The 20,860-nt window shown below is 55.0% G+C and overlaps 1 protein-coding gene across 2 annotated transcripts; it reads left to right on the top strand.

Moving 5' to 3' along the window:
- Nucleotides 1-660: 660 nt before the first annotated feature.
- Nucleotides 661-13,211, top strand: INSYN1 (inhibitory synaptic factor 1). 2 transcript variants are annotated; one of them, XM_055717373.1, is made up of 4 exons: nucleotides 661-835; nucleotides 1,430-1,591; nucleotides 1,910-2,650; nucleotides 12,396-13,211. In XM_055717373.1, exons 3-4 carry the CDS (start codon nucleotides 2,468-2,470, stop codon nucleotides 13,092-13,094), a joined length of 882 nt encoding a protein of 293 aa, XP_055573348.1. In that variant the 5' UTR covers nucleotides 661-835; nucleotides 1,430-1,591; nucleotides 1,910-2,467; the 3' UTR covers nucleotides 13,095-13,211. The 2 variants fall into 2 exon arrangements, with proteins under 2 accessions (XP_055573348.1, XP_005437517.2); XM_005437460.3 differs by lacking the exon at nucleotides 661-835 and adding an exon at nucleotides 978-1,105.
- The last annotated feature ends 7,649 nt before the right edge of the window (nucleotides 13,212-20,860 follow it).

The following is a 20,860-nucleotide window of genomic DNA, read 5'->3' as shown; positions in this document are numbered from 1 at the left end:
AGGTCCATGCCAAGAAGTGTGTTCAGCACTTTTGAACACACCCGGTAGGAGGCAATAACTGACACGTATGCGCACACGCCGCACACGCCGCACATGCCACCTCATCTCCTGCAGACCTGGGATTGCCACCTATCGTCACGGTTCAACCCTGGGACAAGAATTCCTCCTTGTTCCCAGCGCTGACAGCCCCACGCTGCATCCCTGCTGCCGGCCCATTGCCTCCCCGTGTTGGGGGGCCCCCAGAGCAGCCCCCCACCACACACAAGCACGTACAGGCCGTGGCTACTGTTTTCCTACTGCCCAGGCAGGTCCTGCAGCAGGGCCCTTTGCTGAGGTGCTGCTGCTGCACCCCGGGTGCCGGTGCCTTGTGACAGATCCTGCAGGAACTGGCCCCAGATATGACCCCCAGGACCGGGAGGGGCTTCTGCGTTGGGAAGGGACCAGCCTTAATAAGGCTATTATTTTTTTGTGGGGGAGATTGGGGAAACTGAGGCAGAGACACCCCCCCAGGCAAGCCCCTCCCCCCCCGGCGCTGCCTCAGTTTCCCTCGGCGCTGCCCCCTCCCCGCTCCGCGCCGTGCAAAGGGGCTCCCGGCCCCTTTAAGCCCCCCCCGCCCGGCGGAGGCTCGGCCCCTTTCTCTGACACAGCAGCCGCCGGGGCGAGCCGAGCCGGGAGCCGCGGGGAGCGGGGAGGCTGCGGCCGGGGCCGGGGGCCGGCGCCCACCGCCGCTCCGCCCGCCCCATGGCTCTGCCCGGGGCGCCGGGCGCCCCCCGCCCCGCTCCGCCCGCCCGGCGCCCAGGGGGCGGCCGGCCCTGAGCCCGCACCGCTGCCGCCGGTCGGTCCCGGGGGCACGGGGGAGGCTGCGGGGGTGCGGGCAGCGGGGGCACCGGGGAGGAGGGAGGAGGGGGGAGGAGGAGGAGGAGGAGGGGGTGATGCGGGCACCGGGGAGGGAGGATGCGAGCAGCCGGGAGGGAGGGTGCGGGGAGCGGGGATGGAAGATGCGGGTACCGACATCCTCCATCCCCGGTGCCCCGGAGGATGCGGGTACCAGGGATGAAGGATGCGAGCAGCGGGGATGGAGGATGCGGGTACCGGGGATGGAAATGTAAGCATGCCAGGACCCCCCCTCCCTGTGCGCACCCCTGAGCTGAGGGGATGCGCCCCCCCAGCCACATTCCGCCTCCACCCGTGCTGTTTGCCCCCCCCTCGCGGAAAGATGGGGGGGGCATTTGGGGGCAAGGTGGGTTTTTCCCCCTCCTGGGCCAAGGCGGGGTTGGGGCTTGAGCCCGGGAGGAGGATGGCTGTGGGAAGGCCCCTGCGGGGGGAAGAGGCTGCCTGACCCCCCCTCAAAGCAGAGGAGTCCCCCCGGGACGTGTCCCCCATCCATGGCAAGCTGTCACCTCTGGTAACGTCTCACCCCTTCCAACAGCGACCGAAGGAAAGTGGCCCCCGGACTCCTCTTGTGCCACACAAAACCCTGAGGGAGGAGGAAGAGGAGGAGGAGGAGGGGGAGGAAGTAAGAAAAGAAGAAGGGAAAAAAAAGGACAAGGAAGAGCTTGGAGTGAAGCCAAGGGGGGTCTGGATCGTGACGGTAAGTTCCTGAGCCGCCACGGCTCCCTGGCTGTCACCTATCCACCCATCTGGCTCGGTGAGACCCCACTGTGCCCAGTCTCCAGGTCTCAAACTGGGGGGGGGGGGGGGGGGGAGAGAAAAGAGGGGGTGCCAGGAACAGTGCCAGGCTCCATCCTCCCCCCCCTCAACTGGGGGGGAGCACTGTGGGGGTACCTGGGGGCTTGTCTTCATGCTGGGGTTGAGATCAAGGCAAGGCAGGAGTGGGCAGAGCCCACCCCAGCTTTCTGGCTCCAGAAGGGATGGCACTGTCACATTGCCTGTCTGTCTGTCCTTGCAGGAGGGGACTCTGGGCTCCTCAGGACACCTGTGGCCAGCTGGGAGACACCCACCCCCACCACCCAACGCTGGAGCTGGTGACCCCAGAGTGAGGGCCCGACGTGGGGGGCAGCATCACACCCTGGGGACATCCAGCCCCGTGTACCCCTCCCCAGCACTGGGGAGCAGGCAAGGCGTGACCTGCTGGATTTTATCTTCCTGGGACATCCAAGGGACTCTTCCTCCTCCTCCTCCTCCTGCTGGCTTGACCAGGCAGCACTCGCCTCCTTCGCTCACCCCATGGCCACCCCACATCTCCCCACTGCCACTGGCTAAGCCCTCTTTGCAGCACTCCCAGCTCCGCATGCTGCATCCCAACCCTGCTCCCCGCTCCGAACCAGAGCCCCCCGACCTTGCAGGGAGGCAAGCGTGTGGCTGGGACTTTCTTGGAGGCAGGGGAACGTTAAGATGTTGAAAGCTCCCCAGCCGAGAGGGGCTGCGTGGACGCCAGGCCACCCGGCTAGAGGGGAGCAGGATGGACAGAGCTGTTGGGGCCGGGAACCGAGGCCGGTAGGGAAGGATGGACTCCCGGACCTGCCAGGACAGGCAGCCCAGTGACCACCCCAGCAGCAGCAGCAGCAATTGTAGCAGCAGCAAGAGTAATTGTGAAAGGGAAAGGATCCGGAGTCGGATGAAAATGGTGATCGGGCAACTGGAAGGCATCTTACAGGAGCTCAAGGAGGTGGCCAAGGAGCTTCGGGAGGTAGGAAAGCCCTGGGGGACCATCGCATCCCTGCGCGGGTCGTGGTAGCTGCTGGCCCCAGAGTGGGGTGCCCTGTCCCTGTCCCTCTGCCTGGTTCCTGCCTCCACGGCCAGGCTGGAGGAGCAGAGCCAGCTCAGCACCCGCAACCCATCAGCTCCAGGAGGGACTTGGGGTGGCAGAGCCCAGCTGATATGCAATAGGATTTTCAAAAAGAAAGGGGAGAAAAACATAGACATGGTTTGCAAAATTGCTCTTGACCTTGACACCAGGGTTTGCTTGGGGTCAGGGGGACCGGCCGAGGCATCGTCCCTGTGGGTGCTGGTGGTGGGAGAAGCACCATGGGATCACACACTGGGGCTGGGGGAACTGGTGCCATGGGCACCATGCCACAGTCAGCTCTGCTCTCCTTTGGTGGGCTTGGGACTGTTTTTCAGGCCCCTTTCAAACAAGAGGGGTGGATGGAAAGGGGATGGTGGGTTCCTCTGGCATTGCAGAGAGCACCGAAAATATGGCATCAGCCTTGGGTGTGATAAGGAGGGGGGTCCACATGGTGCAGAGGGGGCCAAAGCGACTGGCTGTCCCATAGCCTGGCTGTCAGGGTCCATTACTCCTGGAAAAAAAAAAAAAAAAAAAGTATATATTTATATACACACATATAAAGTGTGGTTGGAGTTTCGTTCCAGTGCAGAGGATGGCAGAGTTGGTTTGGTGGGGAATTTAATATCTCTGTGACTCAAGTGTTTGGGCCACACATCTCCAAGGTAGGGGGCAAGGGAACCTGGCTGGGGCTGGTAATTTAGGACATCTCTGCAGGTGGTGGGAGAAGTGATGGGTGGGAAGAGCATGGTTGCCTTGAGTGCAGTGCGGCAGCTCGCTTTTGCAATAGGGCAGGAGGGCATTTGCGTCCTTTCCGTGGCCTGAGCTGAGCATGGAGTTCTATCCAGAGCCACGTGAAACCTTGTCTGCCCCCAGGAAGGGCAGAATTCAGCGGAGGTTTTGCCACGGGGCCACCATGGAGCAGCTCCGCATGGGTCGGTGACATTTGCCTGCCGAGAGTGCTGATGCAGGGGGACCAACGTCATCCTCAGTGCAGACACGGCAGTGGTCAGGGAGGTGACATCTTCTAGCCTGAAGCATCCCTTGGGATGCTGTGTCCTCCTTTGGGATGGCTCTGCTCTATCTGGGAGATTTTAGGGGGGCCATCCCACCGGGAAAGCCAGCACCAGGCAGATGCCACGTCCTGCCACACTGCCCCACTGGGTTCCCGCAAGGGCGCAACCTGATGGTGGCATCCCTAGAGATTTTCCTTTCTCTCATGGCCTTGCCGGTCTTTCCTGCAGCAGAAAACAAACCTGGCCACCCAAAGCAAAAAGCCCCCCCCCGATTCCTGCAACGCCAATGGGGGAGCCCAAAACCCCTTTGAAAAATCTCTGCTGGATTAAATAGTCATAATGGTAATAATCAGGAGGCAGAGCTATTTTCCGTTTAGCCCAAGATCACTTCGTGCTCCTCCAGGAGCCTAAAGAGGGCTTTAAAATGAGGATGATGGCAATTGTCCCCCTTTATTGGGCCCATGGATTTAAGGCCAGGTGGGACCACTACGAGCATCCCTTCTGCCGAGGATGTGGAGGGATAAGGAGGACTGGGATGGGGTAAATCTCTGACCGTTTCACAGAGAAGGCTGGGTTGTTCTTTCCAGCAAGCTTCAGGTGGCTCTACAAGGTCCCTGTCCAGGTCCAGCTCTTGAGGCCAGAAGGACCTTGAGCATCCCTGCAGCATCCTTGGTAAGCTGCCCAAGTCAAGCTCTACCAGTGTGTCTCAGAGCAGAGAAGAGGAGCAAGTGGCCTGAGGGCACAGGGGAGGGGTAAAGGGCTCCTGGCATTCCCTGGGGACGGGTTTTGGGAAGCAGGTTCAAAAGAGGAGTAATAACTTTGGAAGGTGGAAGGGCTGAGCTGGGCACAGCAGGACCCTGTGCCTTGAGGAGCAGAGGGTGGCCAGAGGACACCCATCCTCTGCCCCTCACCCTAGGGAGACCCTGCTCTTGTGCCAGGGAGGGAGTCCATGCCCCATGAGACCCCCACCGTCAGCTGGGTCCTAAACTTCGACCCTTCTCAACAACTCCTACAACATACCCGTCTAACTTTGCAGCAATTAGTTGAATTTATACAAAACGGTGTAGAACTCAGTACAAGAGCAGGCTCCAGAGCTAAAATGCTGCTCCAACCGGGCTAAACTAGGCTCCAGAGACTCCAAAGAAAGAGAGGTCCAGTTTTCCCCAAACCAGGGACGTTGGGTGTTAGAGGCTTTGCAAATTCAACTCCTTGTCCTCTGGACCCCTCAGAGCAAGCTCGATGGGAGCACGTTATGCATAACTCTCTTTCAAACCCACCCGGAAAAGAATGTAGCAGACACCAGGCTGGCAAATCGTAAGCTTTAGGATATCGGTGAAAGAGAAGTAAAAAAAATAATCCCTTGTGGCAGTCTGCCTTGCACGTGGTGGTGCTTTTCCTTGGCTGGAAGTGCGGGCTGGGACATGGGGACAAGGCTGGCTCAGGCAGCCCTAGGCAGGGACTGACGGCCCCGAGCTTAGGTGGGATCATGGGTGGGGGTACGAGGTGGGGCTGCTTGGGGCCATTGATGCCCTTCAGTGCCACCAGGGCCCTGGCACTTGTGACGTTGGTGTATTCTCCAGTGGAGCCACCACGGGGGCTTTGGAAATGTCCATCCCTGCGGCCGTCTCCTCTGCTTGGGGCTTTGCCAGTGGGTTGCGGCATGAGGTTGGATGTGCTCAGGGAGGACAGTGGTGGGCCCGATCCTGCTGTGTCAAACACACCCATGGAGCTGGAAGACCTTCACAGGATAATGCTGGAGGGCACTGGGTGATGCTGGACCTGCTCCTTCCAGGTTCTGCTTGCAAGAGGAGCTGGGTACTGAGACTTTACAGGTCTGGAAGAAGGAGACAGGTTATAACCACCCTGACAAAAATAACCCCCAAAGCCATCAAAATCCCTGTGCAGGCACAAGGGCTTTCACCCAGGGATCATTCCTGCTCCAAAACCAGTCACCAGCTCCAAGCACAGCCGGCTCTAGCTCACATAAGGCTTTTCTCTCCATGTTGTCCCTGCTCCAGCAGAGATTTTGAGTCCCTGACTCAGCCGGGATTGCAGGATGCTCAGGGGGGTGGTTTCAGTGGGGGACCCCAGGGCATTCCAGCTCTGCTGGCCCATCCCTGGGGATGTGACATGGGAGCAGACCCTGGTTCAGGCTCCATCCCTGGCTCCCTGGAGCAGTTCCCACCTGAAGGCTGTCATTCCAGATGTCCGTTTGATTCAGGATGCTGTTTTACCAGTTTCTCTGCTCCCACTCTCCCTCCCTCCCTCTTTCCCTTTTGTGTATATAATTATTCCCCAGCACTCCAAGACAGGGCTGTATTATGTGAGGGGAAAATGATTATTAAAATCTTTGATTGAAATCACACACTGGAAGTAGAAATCAGGCAGGAGGTAGGCAGGGAAGGCGCTTCCGCCAAGCGCTTGCCACGCTGCCTGCCCTCCCACGCGCCTCCTGCCAACCCTGCCCTCTTCCCAGGGATAAGGATAATGCCACAGGGAAGAAAATACCCCAGGAGATCTTGGCCATCTCACTGCAAGGCTGAGCTCCTTCCCAACCTTGTGTGGGATTAGTGCTGGGGGTCAGAAACCATCCATGGGTTATATTCGGAGGTGGGAAACAAACACAAGTATCTGTGCAAGTGTCCCTATGTGCAAACCCTCCAAAATCCCACGGGAAGGGTCCTATCGCCCCTGCATTTCCTGACATGGGAGCAGTGGGGTCCCACCACCAAGGGAAGCAGCACCGAGGGGTCCCCTCCAAGCCTTAGGCAGGAATAAAATCCTCCCTGCAATCCTTTATGATTATAAATACCTTAATAATGTTGTAATCAATAGGTGATTAGCTGGGAACGCTTGGGAAAGTTCACGGCGAGAAGGCAGCTTATTATTCTAATAATAACATGTTTTAGAGATCTGTGCGATGATTTTGAACTATTTAGCAGCTGATGATCTAGCAAATGATCCCGAGATCCACGGCACGCTCATTTATAAGCATCAGCTCAGGGAAGAGAGGCCCCTGTAACCCAGCTTCACTTTGCAAGCTCTAATTAATCATTTATTCCTTATTAAATATTTACTCACCTTGCCTGTGCTGGGAAATGGTTTGGGAGATGCAGGAAGGTCCCTGCTCCCGGAGTGTTTGGCTGTGGGGTCGTGGGGTGGCTCTTTTCCCCCATGGAGGGAGGAACTGATGTTCAAGGAAATGGTGTCAAATGCCTTCGGGATGATTTGATGCTTTGGGAATAGGGTTGGGGATTTTTTGCATGGGCTACATGGTCCCGTTGCACATCCCCTCCATGCATGAGCTGGTAGCAAAGCACAGCGCAGGGCCAGGCGGGTCAGATCCAGCAGCTGCCTAACATGGGAAAATCCCTGGACCCCAACATGTGCTGCTGCAGGTGCGCAGCGGGGCGCTGGGGATCCAGCCAGCAGCTGAGGGAATGTCGGGTCTGGGGAGGATGCACGAAAATCCTCACTCTTCTCCCAACCCGGCTGGGGATGAGATGTTTGGCTCTGGGTGGAGAAAACAGTTGCATCTTGCAGGAGGGCAGCTGAGGGGACACACACTGGTTTCCCTCCAACATTGAGGCAAAGACAACCCTAGGCAGCGCAGTGCCCCATCCCCCCACTTTGATCTTCCCCCCCTCGCCCCCCCCTTCACCCAACAGTACCTGCCCCGAGCACCGATCCGCTTCGCCCATCTGCTTCAAAGGCCGCGCTGGGATGAAGGGGCTGTTAGATTGCACCACTTTGATCCCAGCATCTTCCAGCTCCTTCCCCAGCCTCGGGAATATGCATTACCAATTACTGGCCACGAAGCCTTTGATGTCCCCATCCTTCGCCTCTCCAGCATCTTCTCGAGCTTCCAGGAGGTTTCACTCCTCGATAGGAAACAGCATGGCCAAAATGTGGAATCTGGAGCCACCAATCCCAACCCGGAGCCAGGGATCTCGGTGCTTCATTTGCAGCCAATAACCAAAAATCTCATTAAAAAACAACGATGTTCCAGATGTTCAACATCTGCCTTAGCTGGGGAGGTAAACATCTAATTTGGGGCACCCAGGCTTTTATCTGAAAAGCTTCTGGCTGCCAGCAAACTCCACGGGTGTGGGTGACCATCTGCGGAGCAAGGGGAGCACCCAGCACTCCCAGCTGGGCTGAATGGTGGGAGCTGGTTTTTCAGGTGGGGGTGAACTGGTCAGTACCGTGGTTTAGCACATCCTTGCTCAGTGCCCACGTGGATGTGGGCCCATCCCACTGCATCACTTCAGTTCATCCACTGGCTGCTCAAAGCTCATCCCTTCAGGCAAGAGCTGAGAACCCTTGGCCACCCAGCACTTGCTTTCAGGGCACCTGGGCACAGCAGGATGAGGCCCCTCAGTGACACCCCACACGAGGTCAAGGGGAATTATTTTTGCTCCCTGTTTCCCTGCTGCCAGGTATTCCTGGTTTGAGCAGTGATGCTCTGCTGTCACCAAAAAGGTGGCTTCTTCGCACCAGGGTCAGACCTAAAGGTGAGGGAGGATGGGGACACGTCCTCTCTTGGTCACCCCTGTGGCACCTCCAGCACATGCTGAGGACACCCCAACCCTCCTCACCTGCTTATAGAGGGACAGAGCCATCCCCAGTTCATGGGAATGATGATGGCAGCATCACCCCACACCACCCGATCCCAGGTCTGGTCCATCCCTCCCACTCTTACCCCGGCTCCCTCTGCCAGCAGTGATGGCCTCAGCTAAAAAAAGCTTTGACAACCTGCCTCGGGAAAGAAAAAAGTCCAAATCCTACTTTACATTGAAATCCTCAGCGGGGTACCAAATGTCACATAGGTATTTAACACCCCATCATCCCCCCGCACCACCACCACCCGTTTAAAATAGAAAGCATTCCTAAAAATAGCCCGGAGGGAGCCACCGCTGATGTGACACTAATCCCCATGTGCTGCGATGGGGACGAGGACCGGGATGGGGATGTGCCTCCTGCTGGCACCAAGCAAGCCCAAACTGCAGCAGGTCCCTTTAATGAGGATGAGGGAGAAGAAGAGCAGGGACCCTGGGTGACAGAGACCCAACTTGAAGGCCAGGGAAATGCTGGCCCTGAACCCTGTGCTGTAATCACCGAGTCTTTGTGAAAACAGAGGTGATCTCATTTTAGCTGAGGGTTTCAGCAGAATCATTTGCTGCCTTATTAAAAAATAATAATAGCCGGGTGTTTCCCAAAGACAGCTCTTTTCCTACCCTTTTCCCTAATTCTTTCTTGTCACTGAGAAAGAAGAGCTCACATCTTATTTTTTCCTCTTTTCCTTGAGTTCCGCCCTTTCTCCCCAGCCAAAGAAAGAAAAAAAAAAAAAGAAAAAAAGAAAAAGTGGGGGGGAGGGGGTGTCTGGTGGTGCATTAGGAGCAGACAAAAGCATTTTTTCTAATTTCAAGACTTTCTCACGGATGCTGATGCAGATGCTTCCAGCTCACCTTCTGCACCCTTCAAAGCCAAAGCTCAAAGGATGGATGGGTCCCTGCCCACCCTCCCTGGAGGCCTCACGTGGGCAGAGAAGCAGGAGCAATAAGCAGGAGATCATGGGCAAGGAGCTTAGGCAAAGCCCATTGCCTTCTGCTGCCTGAGGTGAGAAGCGCCCAGCTCACCATCCCTGGCACTCCTCTGGGGACCCAAAGTCCCTCCAGGAGACAGGGACACAACGTAGGCACAAGGTCTATCCTGCAAGCAGGACCAGAGCTGGGCTTCAAGGGGTCCATCCAGAGACAAACAGCCCGGGGGGGGGGGGGGGGGGGGGGGGGGGGGGGCACCGCATGGAGCTAGGGACACACTGTCAGGCAGCACAACTCAGAAAGCAGCTTGCATCTCAGGACTGAGCTGATATGGGCTCCTGGGCCATGGGTGGGGTGGGGGTCCCAGGTGGGGCTGATCAGGGCTGTTAAGCTGTATTAGTGTCCATCCCTGTCTGCTCAGGTCTGATGGTGGGAGCACTCGTTTCTCATTCAGCTCTTTTTCTCTGGAAAGTTGTTTTTTGTAGTTAACGTGTCCAACATGCTCCTGGGCAGCAATCCCCAGCCCTTCCACCTGCATTTTCCTGGTGACACGATCTGGTCCCATCTCAGAAAGGGTCTCCTCATTCACAGGTGTCCCTGGTTGCTCTGCTCCATGTTTGCATTGGGCAGCAAGTGTGCACATCCAACCCCACCACCCTCACCCAAATCCCATCAGACCCCTGTGCCCCTTGGAGTTGTGCCCCCATGGAGGTGACACTATTTTGTCCTCCAGAGTTGCCCATCCTGATTGTCCCCAAGTTGTCACACAGCATTTGGTGGCCCAAGAAATGGTCCTGTCTGCAGCCAGAGCCTGGAGATGTCCCACAGGGATCTGCAGCTGATTTAAAAAGGAGGGTGCTGAGTGCCCGTGGCTGGAACCCCCTCAACAAGCAAGTGGGGGTTGGGGTCCCTCATCCTTGGTGTTGTCTCCTCAGGAGCTTGGCAGGAGAGCTGGATGGGCAGGGTTGTCAAAGAAGTGAAATTTGGAGCTTGGATATGGGAATTTTATTAAAATTAGGACAGCAGAATGTAACAGAGCAACTTTGGCTGCTGGCAGCATAATCATCCCCGCGGGCTCCTGGTTTCAGATGCCCAGACACACTAAATTACCCTTAACTCTGCCCACGCGTCCTCACCCACAAGGGCTTTGTGAGGAGCCTGCTCTGCTGAGCTCTAGTTTATGGTGCCTTTAGTGATTTATAGCGGTGACCCACACCTCTGCACACCAGCATCCAGCAAAGGGATGCAGAGACCAAGGGCAACCTAGCACCGTGACAGCAGCTTTGAAGTGCCCCCCCTCGGTCACCCCATAAGGATGGGATGAGGTGTCCGGGCCTGAGGACTCAGTTTCCCCCAACAAAATGGAACTCAAAAAAATGGAGTTCTAGAATAACAGCAGCATAAAAATGACAGAGAAGTGCCGTGCTTAATTATGCTCGGTGGCTGAGGAGGTCCAGCACCCGTTGATGACCCGTGGGACTGGTGGAGATATGGCAGGTCTTTCCAGTGGCATGAGGAGAAGGGAAGGAAACATGTCTGGCAGGATGTTGCCCATTGATTTTTCTTCTCTCCCTCGTTTTGGGAAATTTGTGGCCGATTTCCACGAGGAAAGGACATGTGGAAGAGCAGTGGAAGGAAAAACAGGTAGAAAATGGCAATAATGAAAAATAACCAGGAAAAACCATTTATGCATGGAAAAACCACCTGGAAAAAAACAAGCAAAGGGGAGATTTTTGCTCCCAAATGCTCTATGTGCAGGATGCGGGGGCCAGGGGGAGGTGGAAAGGACACAGCCCCGGGGTGCCACAGGCACCCATGGCCACAGATGCCCATGCTGAGGCGGGGGGGAGTGGCACAAAATGCATCAGTTGTACAAGGGGTATTGAGGGGTTCCCCATAGCCCCCCCCCGCCCCGTGTCTGCCGCTGCCCACCTCCTGCTTGGCAGCACCGGGGCCGGTCAGGCCCTCTGCCAGCTCCCCCAGAGAGGGGGGGAGGCAAGCCAGCAACCCTGCCAAAAATACACACTTCCAACTGCTGCGGAGTTGAATTTTTGCATCGTGCTCTGCCTCCCACATAAAATAAAGCCACACACACCCCCGCACACGTATATACACGCAGAAACATCAGCCAAGAAATACCACAGGGAAACAGTGATGACTCCAGCTGGATGCCACAGCAATGGGTGCTTGGGTGGGATTGGGGTACCCTGGGCAGGATTAGTGCTGTGCTTGGTGCTGGGCAGCTGTTTTGCTGGATGGGATTAAAGACTTGAAGGTGGGTGATGAGCCTCTTGGATCTGAAACCTCAGCAAGGTCATTAGAAGTAGAACATAGGAGGAAGGAGACCCTTCCTCCCTTCCTTCCACCCCTGCCAGTGGCTTGAACATCAGCTAGGACATTACATTTCTTATTTTTAACTTTTTTAAGGGCTTGTTTTATTCATGCTCCATGTGGTGTCCATCCCCTGCAGTGTGCCGGGGCCATGACCCTGTCCCCAAGCCACCCCGGGTCTTGACATACTCAACACTTTGGAGGAGATGAAGGATTGGGGACCAAGCCCATCAGCATCCCAGTCAGGGCAAAGATGTCCCCACAGACCCTGCACCTGCTTGTGTAGTTTGTCCCATGACCACGGGACATTTTCCACCCCCTGCCTCAGTTTACCCACCTGTGGAGCTGCCTTTTCCAGGGGGAGGAGGTGGCGGTTGATGGTGGGTCCCCATGGCCAAGTGCAAGGGACCAAAGGACACCATGTGCATGGGGATTTGGGGTGGCATTCATGGCCCCAGGGGACAAGGCAGACCCCAGGGCCACCCTGGGGAAGGCCCATCCTGCTGCATCGAGCACCCAGGGGCACCCAAGGCTTCACCACCTGCTTGGGACCTGTGGGTGCCGTGCCGCCGGGTGGGCTTTTGCCCCTGCCAAGGGGCTGCCAGAGCAGTTCCGTTGAGCCGAGCCCTCCCAGCTCATCACACTGGTAGTGCTGGGGGAAGTGGCAGTTATTTAGGGATGTGGTGTTATTGCGGAGCAAAAGCAGGAGAGCCCTGCCCAGCAGCTCCTCTGCCCGTCCATCCATCCGTCTGCCCGCAGGTGGTGAGCCAGATCGACCGGCTGACCTCCGACTTCGAGTTCGAGCTGGAGCCGGACGACTGGACAACGGCAACGGCCAGCAGCACCTCCAGCAGCGAGAAGGGGGGGGGCACCTTTGAGCTGGGACCCCTCGATTTCACCACCTCCGACATCCTCTCCGACAGCTGGGAATTCTGCTCCTTCCTGGATGCTTCCACCCCCTCCGACCCAGGCGATGGTCCCGAGCCCCACCGGCCGCAGCCGCAGCCCCCACCAGCTCGCCAGCTGGATTACCGGCTGATGAACGGGGGGATCCCCATCACCAACGGTCCCCGGGGAGGGGGGACCCCGGATTCATCCAGCGAGGAAGCCTTCAGCACGCCGGCCAGCCAGAAGGTCTCACATCACCGGCCGGCTGGCACGCGGGAACGGGTCCGGTTCAGCGACAAGGTGCTTTACCACGCTCTGTGCTGCGATGACGACCGGGACGGTGACAGCACGGCATCCCCCGGGGATGATGGCCCTGAGGAGCCCGGGCGTAAGGTGCTGGCGGGGCCACCCTCAAAGCATCCTTCCATGAGTGGCGGTGGGGGGGGCGGGGGCGGACCCCCAGCACGGCGGCTGATGAGGAACAGCAGCACCCAGACCGTAGCCGATAAAAGCACCCAGACGGTGCTGCCTTATATCCCGGCCAAGCAGAAAATTAAAAATAAAAACTGACGCTGGCTCCACCACACGGATTTGGGGAGGGTGGGTGGATGGGGGGATTCCTGGGGAGGGACAGAAAAGAAAATATATAAATATATATAAATATATATTTAAATAAATCAATACTAATAATAAAATCAACATGAAAAGGTGGCAAGAAGACAAATGTCCGAACTACCTACCCGTCATTTTTGAGGCTCAGGGAATTTTAAACTGTTGTTTTTTTTTTTTTTTTTTTTGTGGACAGACGCTTCAGATCAATAAACCGTCCATCATGGAGAAATAATAATAACATATATATATTATATGTATATATGTACCAATAGAGGGAAGCCTATATGAAGGGGAGAACCAGTGCCTCTGAGGTTGTGGCTGGGAGATGGATGGGGACATGGGGATGCTGGAGAGGGGAGGTGGCTGGACCAGACAGGACAAATGTCCCTCCCTGGGACATTTGATTCCTGTTTGGCTTAAAAAGATCTGGTGTGATCTGGTTTGTCATATCTGATGTCTGAGTGGAGCGGGGATGTCACCAGGATTGTCACTCCCTTGGCCAGCATGTGGCCCCTGAGGGCTGGAGAGGGGCTTGGAGGGAGCCAAAGCACACCAGTGCCAAGGAGCTGGGGTGGGGACCTGCTCCCACCCCCCAGTTTCCAACCTTTATACCAGGTCCAGGGGAAACATTAGTGACCTCCAAGTCTTGCAATCACCTTAAAATGATGCAGGAAATGTCTCCAGCTTTTCTGTAGGTACCCACATCTGGTTTTGCATTTCAAAAGCCTCAGCCCCGATTTGGGTGTAAAAAAAAATTAAGGAATCTGAACCTCCAAATCCACCCTTGGCATTTTTGCAGCTTCCAGGTTTTGCCGAAGCCTTCAGCATCCAAAGGGGTTGGTGCAGCACCTGGTCCTGGAGGCAAACACCCCTGTGTCCTCCCCATCGGCTTTTCTTCCCACAGAGATGCATTTGCACCGCCAGCCCCCAAGCATCCCTGGCATGACAGTGTGTTTTTCCAAGCCTGGCAGCCAAACAACACCGCCTTGACTCCTTTATTTTCAATCCAGGTCAGAGATGCTCTGTTTCAAGCCTTTTCCCACAGTCACCCTGAGTGCCTGCCCGGAGGCAGGACCCTTGCTGCCTCCCAGCATCACTACCATGGGCAAGGGATGCTCATGAAAAATGCCCACCAAAGAGGAAGTGGCAGTGATCAAAACACTCTGAATCCAACCCAAATCATAGTAGGAGAAAAGTCTTTCACCCAAATCATGGGTGAATTACTTTTTTTTTTTTTTTTTTTTTTTTTTTTTTAGTTTTTAGGACCCAAGGGACATGGCATCACCTGGGTGATCAGCGTAGGATTCCACCATGTGCAGAGCCTGGGAGGGTTCAGTGCTTCTGATCCAGACAGCATCCATCCGGGTCCCCACTGCGATAACCCAGCTCTGGACAAAGCTGGGAGAAGGAAGAGCTCTGCAGAAGGGACTATGGGGGGGGAAGATGGTGTTGATGATGCTGATGCATCATCTTCCTCTGCATCTCTCCCTACCCCAAGGCTGGGACCCCAAGGGGAGCACCAACCCCTGGTTTTTCACAAGGGATGGGATGTCCCCATCCCACATCCCAAAGAGGGGGCAGCCAGACTCACCCAGTACCAGCACTGAGGGATGTGGGATGGGACAACTCCTCTCCACTCCCTCCATTACCCTGCATGTCAACAGCTGGTTATTATTTATTTTTATGAGCTTTTTACAGCCTGGCCCCATTGTAAAAGCATGATTAATAGATGTAGCTTTGTTCCTTAATAACTCCTCCCAAAGGATGCCAGGAAGAGCACAAAGCAAAAATTCAGAGCAGCGGGAGCTGCATGAGGAGATGCTTTTCAGCTGATCCGGATTTGGGGCACCTGCAATGCCTGCAGCCCCAGAATGAACTGCAAAAGCAGCCAGAGGGAAAACTGAGGCACGGCTTGGGGATGCAAAGCTCCGGCTCCTGCACAGCTCAGGGCAAAGCCGCTCACCTTGGGGCCAGGGATTTAAAGCCAATTGCTGTAGCCAGGGCCATACGGACAAGGGGTAATAGCTTCTTCCCTCACATTTCTATTAAGAATGAGTTTACAGCCGTGCGAGCTTTATTTCCTACTCTCCGATAAATCCAAGTGGCGGCAGCAGTAAGCACTGTATGAACCTTGCGGGCCCACGGATAGAAAACCTCCATAAACCAGGGGTAAACAGAGATGGGGGCAATTCCTCCACTCCCCTCTGCTCAGGGTAAGGGGTAATAAACCCCAGCACTGATATATGGAGAACCACGGATGCTGCCCTTGCTGCTCCTCCGCACACCCAGAGGGGTTTTGCTATTATTATTTAGGGGGAAAATCTGCTGGTTTGGGGGTTTTTTAGTGTAAAATTCAAGAGGATGGGAATAATTATTGACACAAATACAGAGAAACCCTTCATACTAGTAAAAGCGGCTTTGTTACATCAGTAACAAAGTTATTAATTATGTTATTAATTGTACCACCAACGGAATTATTAATGATGTTGAATTAATGGATTTTGTTCTTGCAGGGACAAGATCCAGCTCATCAGGGTTAGCCCACGGCTGCGGGGAGGGTGATGGGGAATAGAGCTGGAGCTGGCCTGGGAAAGCACCTCATCTTTCTCTTGACATTATGTAGTGAAAAATTAACAAGGCTTTCCCCCACAGCATCCCAGCAATGTCCCTGTCCCCCCACCCCAAACCCCTCTCTGGACCCCAAAACCTGTTTAGCAACACCTGGAGTGGCAACCAGAGAGCCACCAGAGCTGGCAGAGGGCTTGTGTTTCCTCCAAGAAGCAATTAAAAGAAACCATCAGCAAATAAAAAGAGGACACAGCCCTGCCAGCAGCCCAGAACGGCTGGTGCCTCTGCCACGCACCCTGCTGATCTTTGGCTGGGAAGGATGCTCAGCGGCTGCTCCGGCCGGGGCCAGGGTTCGTGAGGTTTAAAGCAGAATTTTGACTTCACATTCGAATCCTCCAGCTCTTACCCTCCCCACAGCTCCTGTTTGAGTTGACCTGAATTACAAGAGGCTCTGCTGGGGTTTGTGTTTTAAAGAAACTCCTCCGAGCTCACCCAATCCCTCTGGCTCACTAAATCCAGCTGGGAAGTTTCCCCCCAGATGAAGACATCTTGCTACATCTTGCTTCATCGAGGGCTGAAAATAGACCCCGAGTGCCTGGAGACTTCACTTCTGAGCTCGCTGACATGAAAGGCAGCCATCAAAGTGGGTAACGGGATATTATCCAGCCTAAGGAAAAGCTCTGGCTCCAGGTCGGGCTTTGGGAAGACCAGTCCTGCAGGGGATGGGATGTGCTCAGGAGCCCAAACTGCACCTGCAGGTCGCTGTGCCCCCCCCCAGCTGCCCCAGGAAGCCAAAATCCATGTCCCCATACACAGATGCATCTTCTTTGCTCAAATCTATTACAATCTGCTCCCAGAGGACTGCGGCAACCTCTCCCCCCGCAGAGATGGGCTTTATTTCACATAGCCCTGGCTCAGACCAGGCTACAACCAGCCCCCTTGTAGCTCATCAGCCAGTAAAAGCATCCCTGGGCTTTGGTTGCCCCCCCTCGCCCCCCGCACTGCTTGGGGCTGGTTGCTCACTGCGGCTGGAAGACAAATGCTTTGTTTTCAAAGGGAGAGGCTATGCCTCCTGCCTCTGCTAATGTACAGCATCTTGTCTTATTTGTTCCTCACTGTTCCACAGCTGAGTTACTGCAAGCGATGTACCAGCGCTTCATACGATGCTGCTTCTTTATAGCTGCAGGAGGAGTGCTCCTTCATCCTCAATTTCCAGCTTTCAGGAGTTAAATCCATCTTGTGTCCTGCAAGGGGACCTTGAAGGCCCTTCCCACCTCACCTTCATCCCTCTGGCCAGGGTGCTCCACTCCATGGGGAGAAAAGGAGCATCTCCCCCAAAAGCTACAGTCCCCACGGGCCAGTGCAGCTCAGCTGCATCTTCCCAGCTTGATTTTGCTCCATGGTGCAGTGAGCAGGGGGTCGCATCCTCCCTGCCTCTGCTTATCTCCAGCCTCGAAGCCAGATAACTTGCTGGCGGCGCTTATCTCTTTGCAAGAAAAGGCTGCATGGGGAGGAGGCAAGGAGCTCTGCACCAAGGAGAGCAAACCCAGCTGCTCACAGCACCCTGAAACTCTGCCCATCCCAAGTGCAAACCCAGCCCCCCTTCCCCGGGGTGTTACTGCAGCATCCTGCAGCATCCCACATCCTTCACCTTCCTGGCCCTAGCCCAGGACATCTCCACTGGAGGAGAAAGACAGGTTCAGGGGCACCCCTGAACCAAGGGTCAGGGCACTCAGTGGCTCAGCGCTGGGTTATGGATTCACCCCAATGCAATTTGGCAATAAAACCCCAACCAGGGCAGCTCCCCTTCTTGTGCTCCTCTCTGGGCTCTGCCAGGCGAGCCCTGACGGCAGCCGCGGGATGGAGATGTATAAGCCGAGCCTGGCCAGACATGGGCCTGAAACAGGTGCTCATGGCCATGGAATGCTAATTAATCCTCATTTGTGCCTGGCGCTTGCCAGCCTGTAATTTCACAGCTTGCTGGAGGCCTCCATACCACAGGATGGCTGCCAGTCACTCCTTGGCCTGGGCAGATTCCCCATGCTTATGGACAGAGCGGTGGGCTCCAAACTTTTCCAGGGCTGATAACCCAAGGATGGAGTAGTGTTGGCTGGACACCTGAAGAAAACCTCCTCTGCCAGGAAAGAGTTGGGGAACTGGGATGGATACTCAGCTGTGGGGCAGGAGCTGTCACCCCATTCCAATAAGGGGGAATGAGGGGCTGCTGGTGTCAACAGGGAGCTCAGAGCATCAGACAAGGTGGTGAGGATGAGGTAAGTCCAAGGCAAGGTGGGAATAAGTTTGTGGTCAATGGTTGGAGAGCAGCATCCCTGCAGCACAGCTTGAGCAGGGACCGATAAACCCAGGCTGAGCTTAAAAGGGCTCCTGGGGCCGTGCATAGGGTGCTGGTTGGGGTCCTAGGTGAGGCTTCCCAGGCCATTTAATGTCCCCAGGGTGGTGGGAGGCCAGACTCAAGGTAAGGGTCTCTGCCTGACATGCTGAGCTGTGCTGCAGCTCTACCACCTCCTCCAGCCCAGCAAAACCCTCTTCTCCAGTGGCCACCACTCCAGGAGCTCAACCCTCCAGTACCTGGATATGGCCCTTGCCATGCCAATGGGAAACATATATTTATTTATTATGTCATCTCACCTTATCAAATGCATTTGGCCGGGTGCTGGCTGGGTGCTCTCCCACCACTGGGTGGCAGTGGGCACACACACGTACACGCATGCACATGCACATGCACACGCGTGCCCCACGCAGGGGCTGCCTCCGTCCTCGCTCCCCTTTTGGAGAGCGGTGCCAGGCACCGAGGCCACACTGGCCCCACGTCACATCACCTCTGTGGGTAAATGTTGTCATCACCCCATGCTTGGTGGCCGCTGAGGACATGGGGACCGGGCAGCCGCAGCCTGGCTGCATCCTGCTCTCAGGAGGAGAGCATCCACCCCAAAATGCAGCCAGAAAGGGCAAATTCGAGACCAAAAGTACTTCTTACCTCCATACCCGGAAGGCAGCAGAAATCTGGGTCTTGTCTTGACCCTGGGACAAGGGGTGCTTTGCTGGAGCACCCCCTGTTTGCAGAGCAGCACCCCCCCCAGGAAAGCCCCAGGCCCCCCAGAGCCGTCGGGTCCAGCTGAGCCTGCCGCAATACAGCCGCGCTGAAGGAGCCCTGGAGGTACTTGTAAGACAAGGGATGACATGCTTGATGGGACTTCTTAATTAGATCTTGCTAAACCAAAATGTACCGGGGCTCCCCTGGCAGAACAGCGTCAGACAAAACATTAATCACGCTCCAAATAAATAATTAAAATGTTGGGGCTTTTAGAAGGGGAAAAAAAAAAAAAAAAGAGAAAAAACAGGAAAAATCAAAAGCATCGGTGCCAGCCCATAATAAGTAACATTGTGGCTGGGTCCAGCAATTCCCTGGCCTCAGGGAGGAGTGGAGCTGTGTCCCCAAGACCACTTGAGCCAGGTGGGACCCAACATGTTCATTGAAGTCGGTGCCCAGAGTCCCAGGAGGTGTCAGGATGAGGTTTGGGACCTTGTAACCTTATGCCTGGAGTTGTGAGATTATATTCCTAACTCAGCTTTGCATTAGTACGTGTCTTTTCACAACTAACACTGATGGACTAAGCAATGGATTAAAAAAAAAATTATTTCCCCACTGGTTGGCTCGTGCAGTGCCCTGAGACATCATCCACCTTTGGGTGGTGCTGGACGATGCCCAGAACTTGGGCTCTGGCAGGTGCCTGGTGCAGCGCGGGAAAATCTGTTCACCCAGCACTTAGGAAACACTTTAGGGAGAAAACAACACAAAAAAAGGCTTGAAAAAAGAAAGCTCTCCCTCCCCATCCCCCCTTAGCCATAGTGGAAATGATTACTCAGTGTAAGCAACACAAAGCTTAAATTATGCATGGAGTCATTTGCATCAAAGAGCACGACTGAGGCAGAGCCGGTCCCATCCCTCCCAGCTCCCCGGCCATGAGGCAGGATGGCAGGATGGCTCCTTGGGACTGAGCATCCCCCATCCCAGCATCAGCCTTGGCCCAAGCCACTGGGGCAAGTTTATGGAGGAAAGAAGATGAAAAAGAAGTGTGAGGGGCTGCAGAGCAATGTTTTCCCCTGCATGGCCATCAAAGCCACTTGGGTACCAACCTTCAGAAATGTGTCACCTGTGCTCTGCTTTCTTCTTCTGTACCTTTCCTACAACGTATTTATTAAAAAACAAGCTGCATTTACTAAAAAGCAAAGCCAGGGCTGTGGTGGGATGGAGCTGCTCCCCTTGCTGCGCCAATGATCCAGCAGCTGATGATGGATTTAATGCAATGACAATATTTTTAGGTTCTGGGTTTCCCCCCTGTAAGACTGCAATACTTCAGGGAAACGGGGTGTTTTCTGCCAAGGACTGGGCAACCACACAGCCCTTGGACGTGGTCACCAAGAGATGATGCTCCTCACCCAGAAGTGGATGGGAATAAATCCTCACTGTCGGGCAGCATCCCTGACCTTCCTCCCCCTTCTCCTCCTCCCAGCTCTTCCCCAGCACATCACCTGGGTGCAAAGCTCACTGGGAAGGAAGGACTCCACCAAAACCTTCTTTATTACATTAATATTTGCCAGTAATGAAGCTACCTAGCACTGAGAGTTCCAATCAAATTAGGAAAGCTATAATGAACAAGAAGCAGTGCATTAATTCATTAGCAGGGAATTACACTAAATTATCTCAGCAAATACAGCAAAACTTTAATTTACCGGCGGTGTTTTCAAATGGCTTTTGCTCCTTCGTCTCCATTTACACCATGGCGTATTTTTTTCTGGCAGCAAAAACACGAGAAGTGAATTAACTCCAGTTCCTTGGGGAAATGCTTTTGTCTCTTGGATGCAAATAAATACCTGTAAGAGATACCACAAATTTTCCTTTTCAGCTGCTTCTCTAAGTCTGCACAGAGAAAATGGATATTATTTACAATAAACAACTTAAGTGCTCTGAAAACACTGTTGCAAAGGTCACTGCCTGTAAAAGCTCCACCAGCAGCAGCCCAGGGTTTAGAATAACGTGCTGCTTTGCTGATCATCACAGAAAGGGGAAAAGGAGAAGAAAACAGTATAGCAATTTTCTTGAACATATGCAGGCAGCATCCAAGGTTTAGAAT

Source organism: Falco cherrug, chromosome 7 (assembly GCF_023634085.1).
Source record: "Falco cherrug isolate bFalChe1 chromosome 7, bFalChe1.pri, whole genome shotgun sequence".
In the NCBI taxonomy this organism is placed as follows: domain Eukaryota; kingdom Metazoa; phylum Chordata; class Aves; order Falconiformes; family Falconidae; genus Falco; species Falco cherrug.
The sequence above is the reverse complement of the archived record's forward strand: the minus strand, read 5'-3'. Positions and strand labels throughout refer to the sequence as shown.

Excerpts from the sequence above, each read along its gene's own strand:
- INSYN1 (XM_055717373.1), top strand. The coding sequence starts at position 2,468 with ATGGACTCCCGGACCTGCCAGGACAGGCAGCCCAGTGACCACCCCAGC. Across the intron at positions 2,651-12,395 it reads TGGCCAAGGAGCTTCGGGAG|GTGGTGAGCCAGATCGACCG; the intron begins GTAGGAAAGCCC and ends GTCTGCCCGCAG.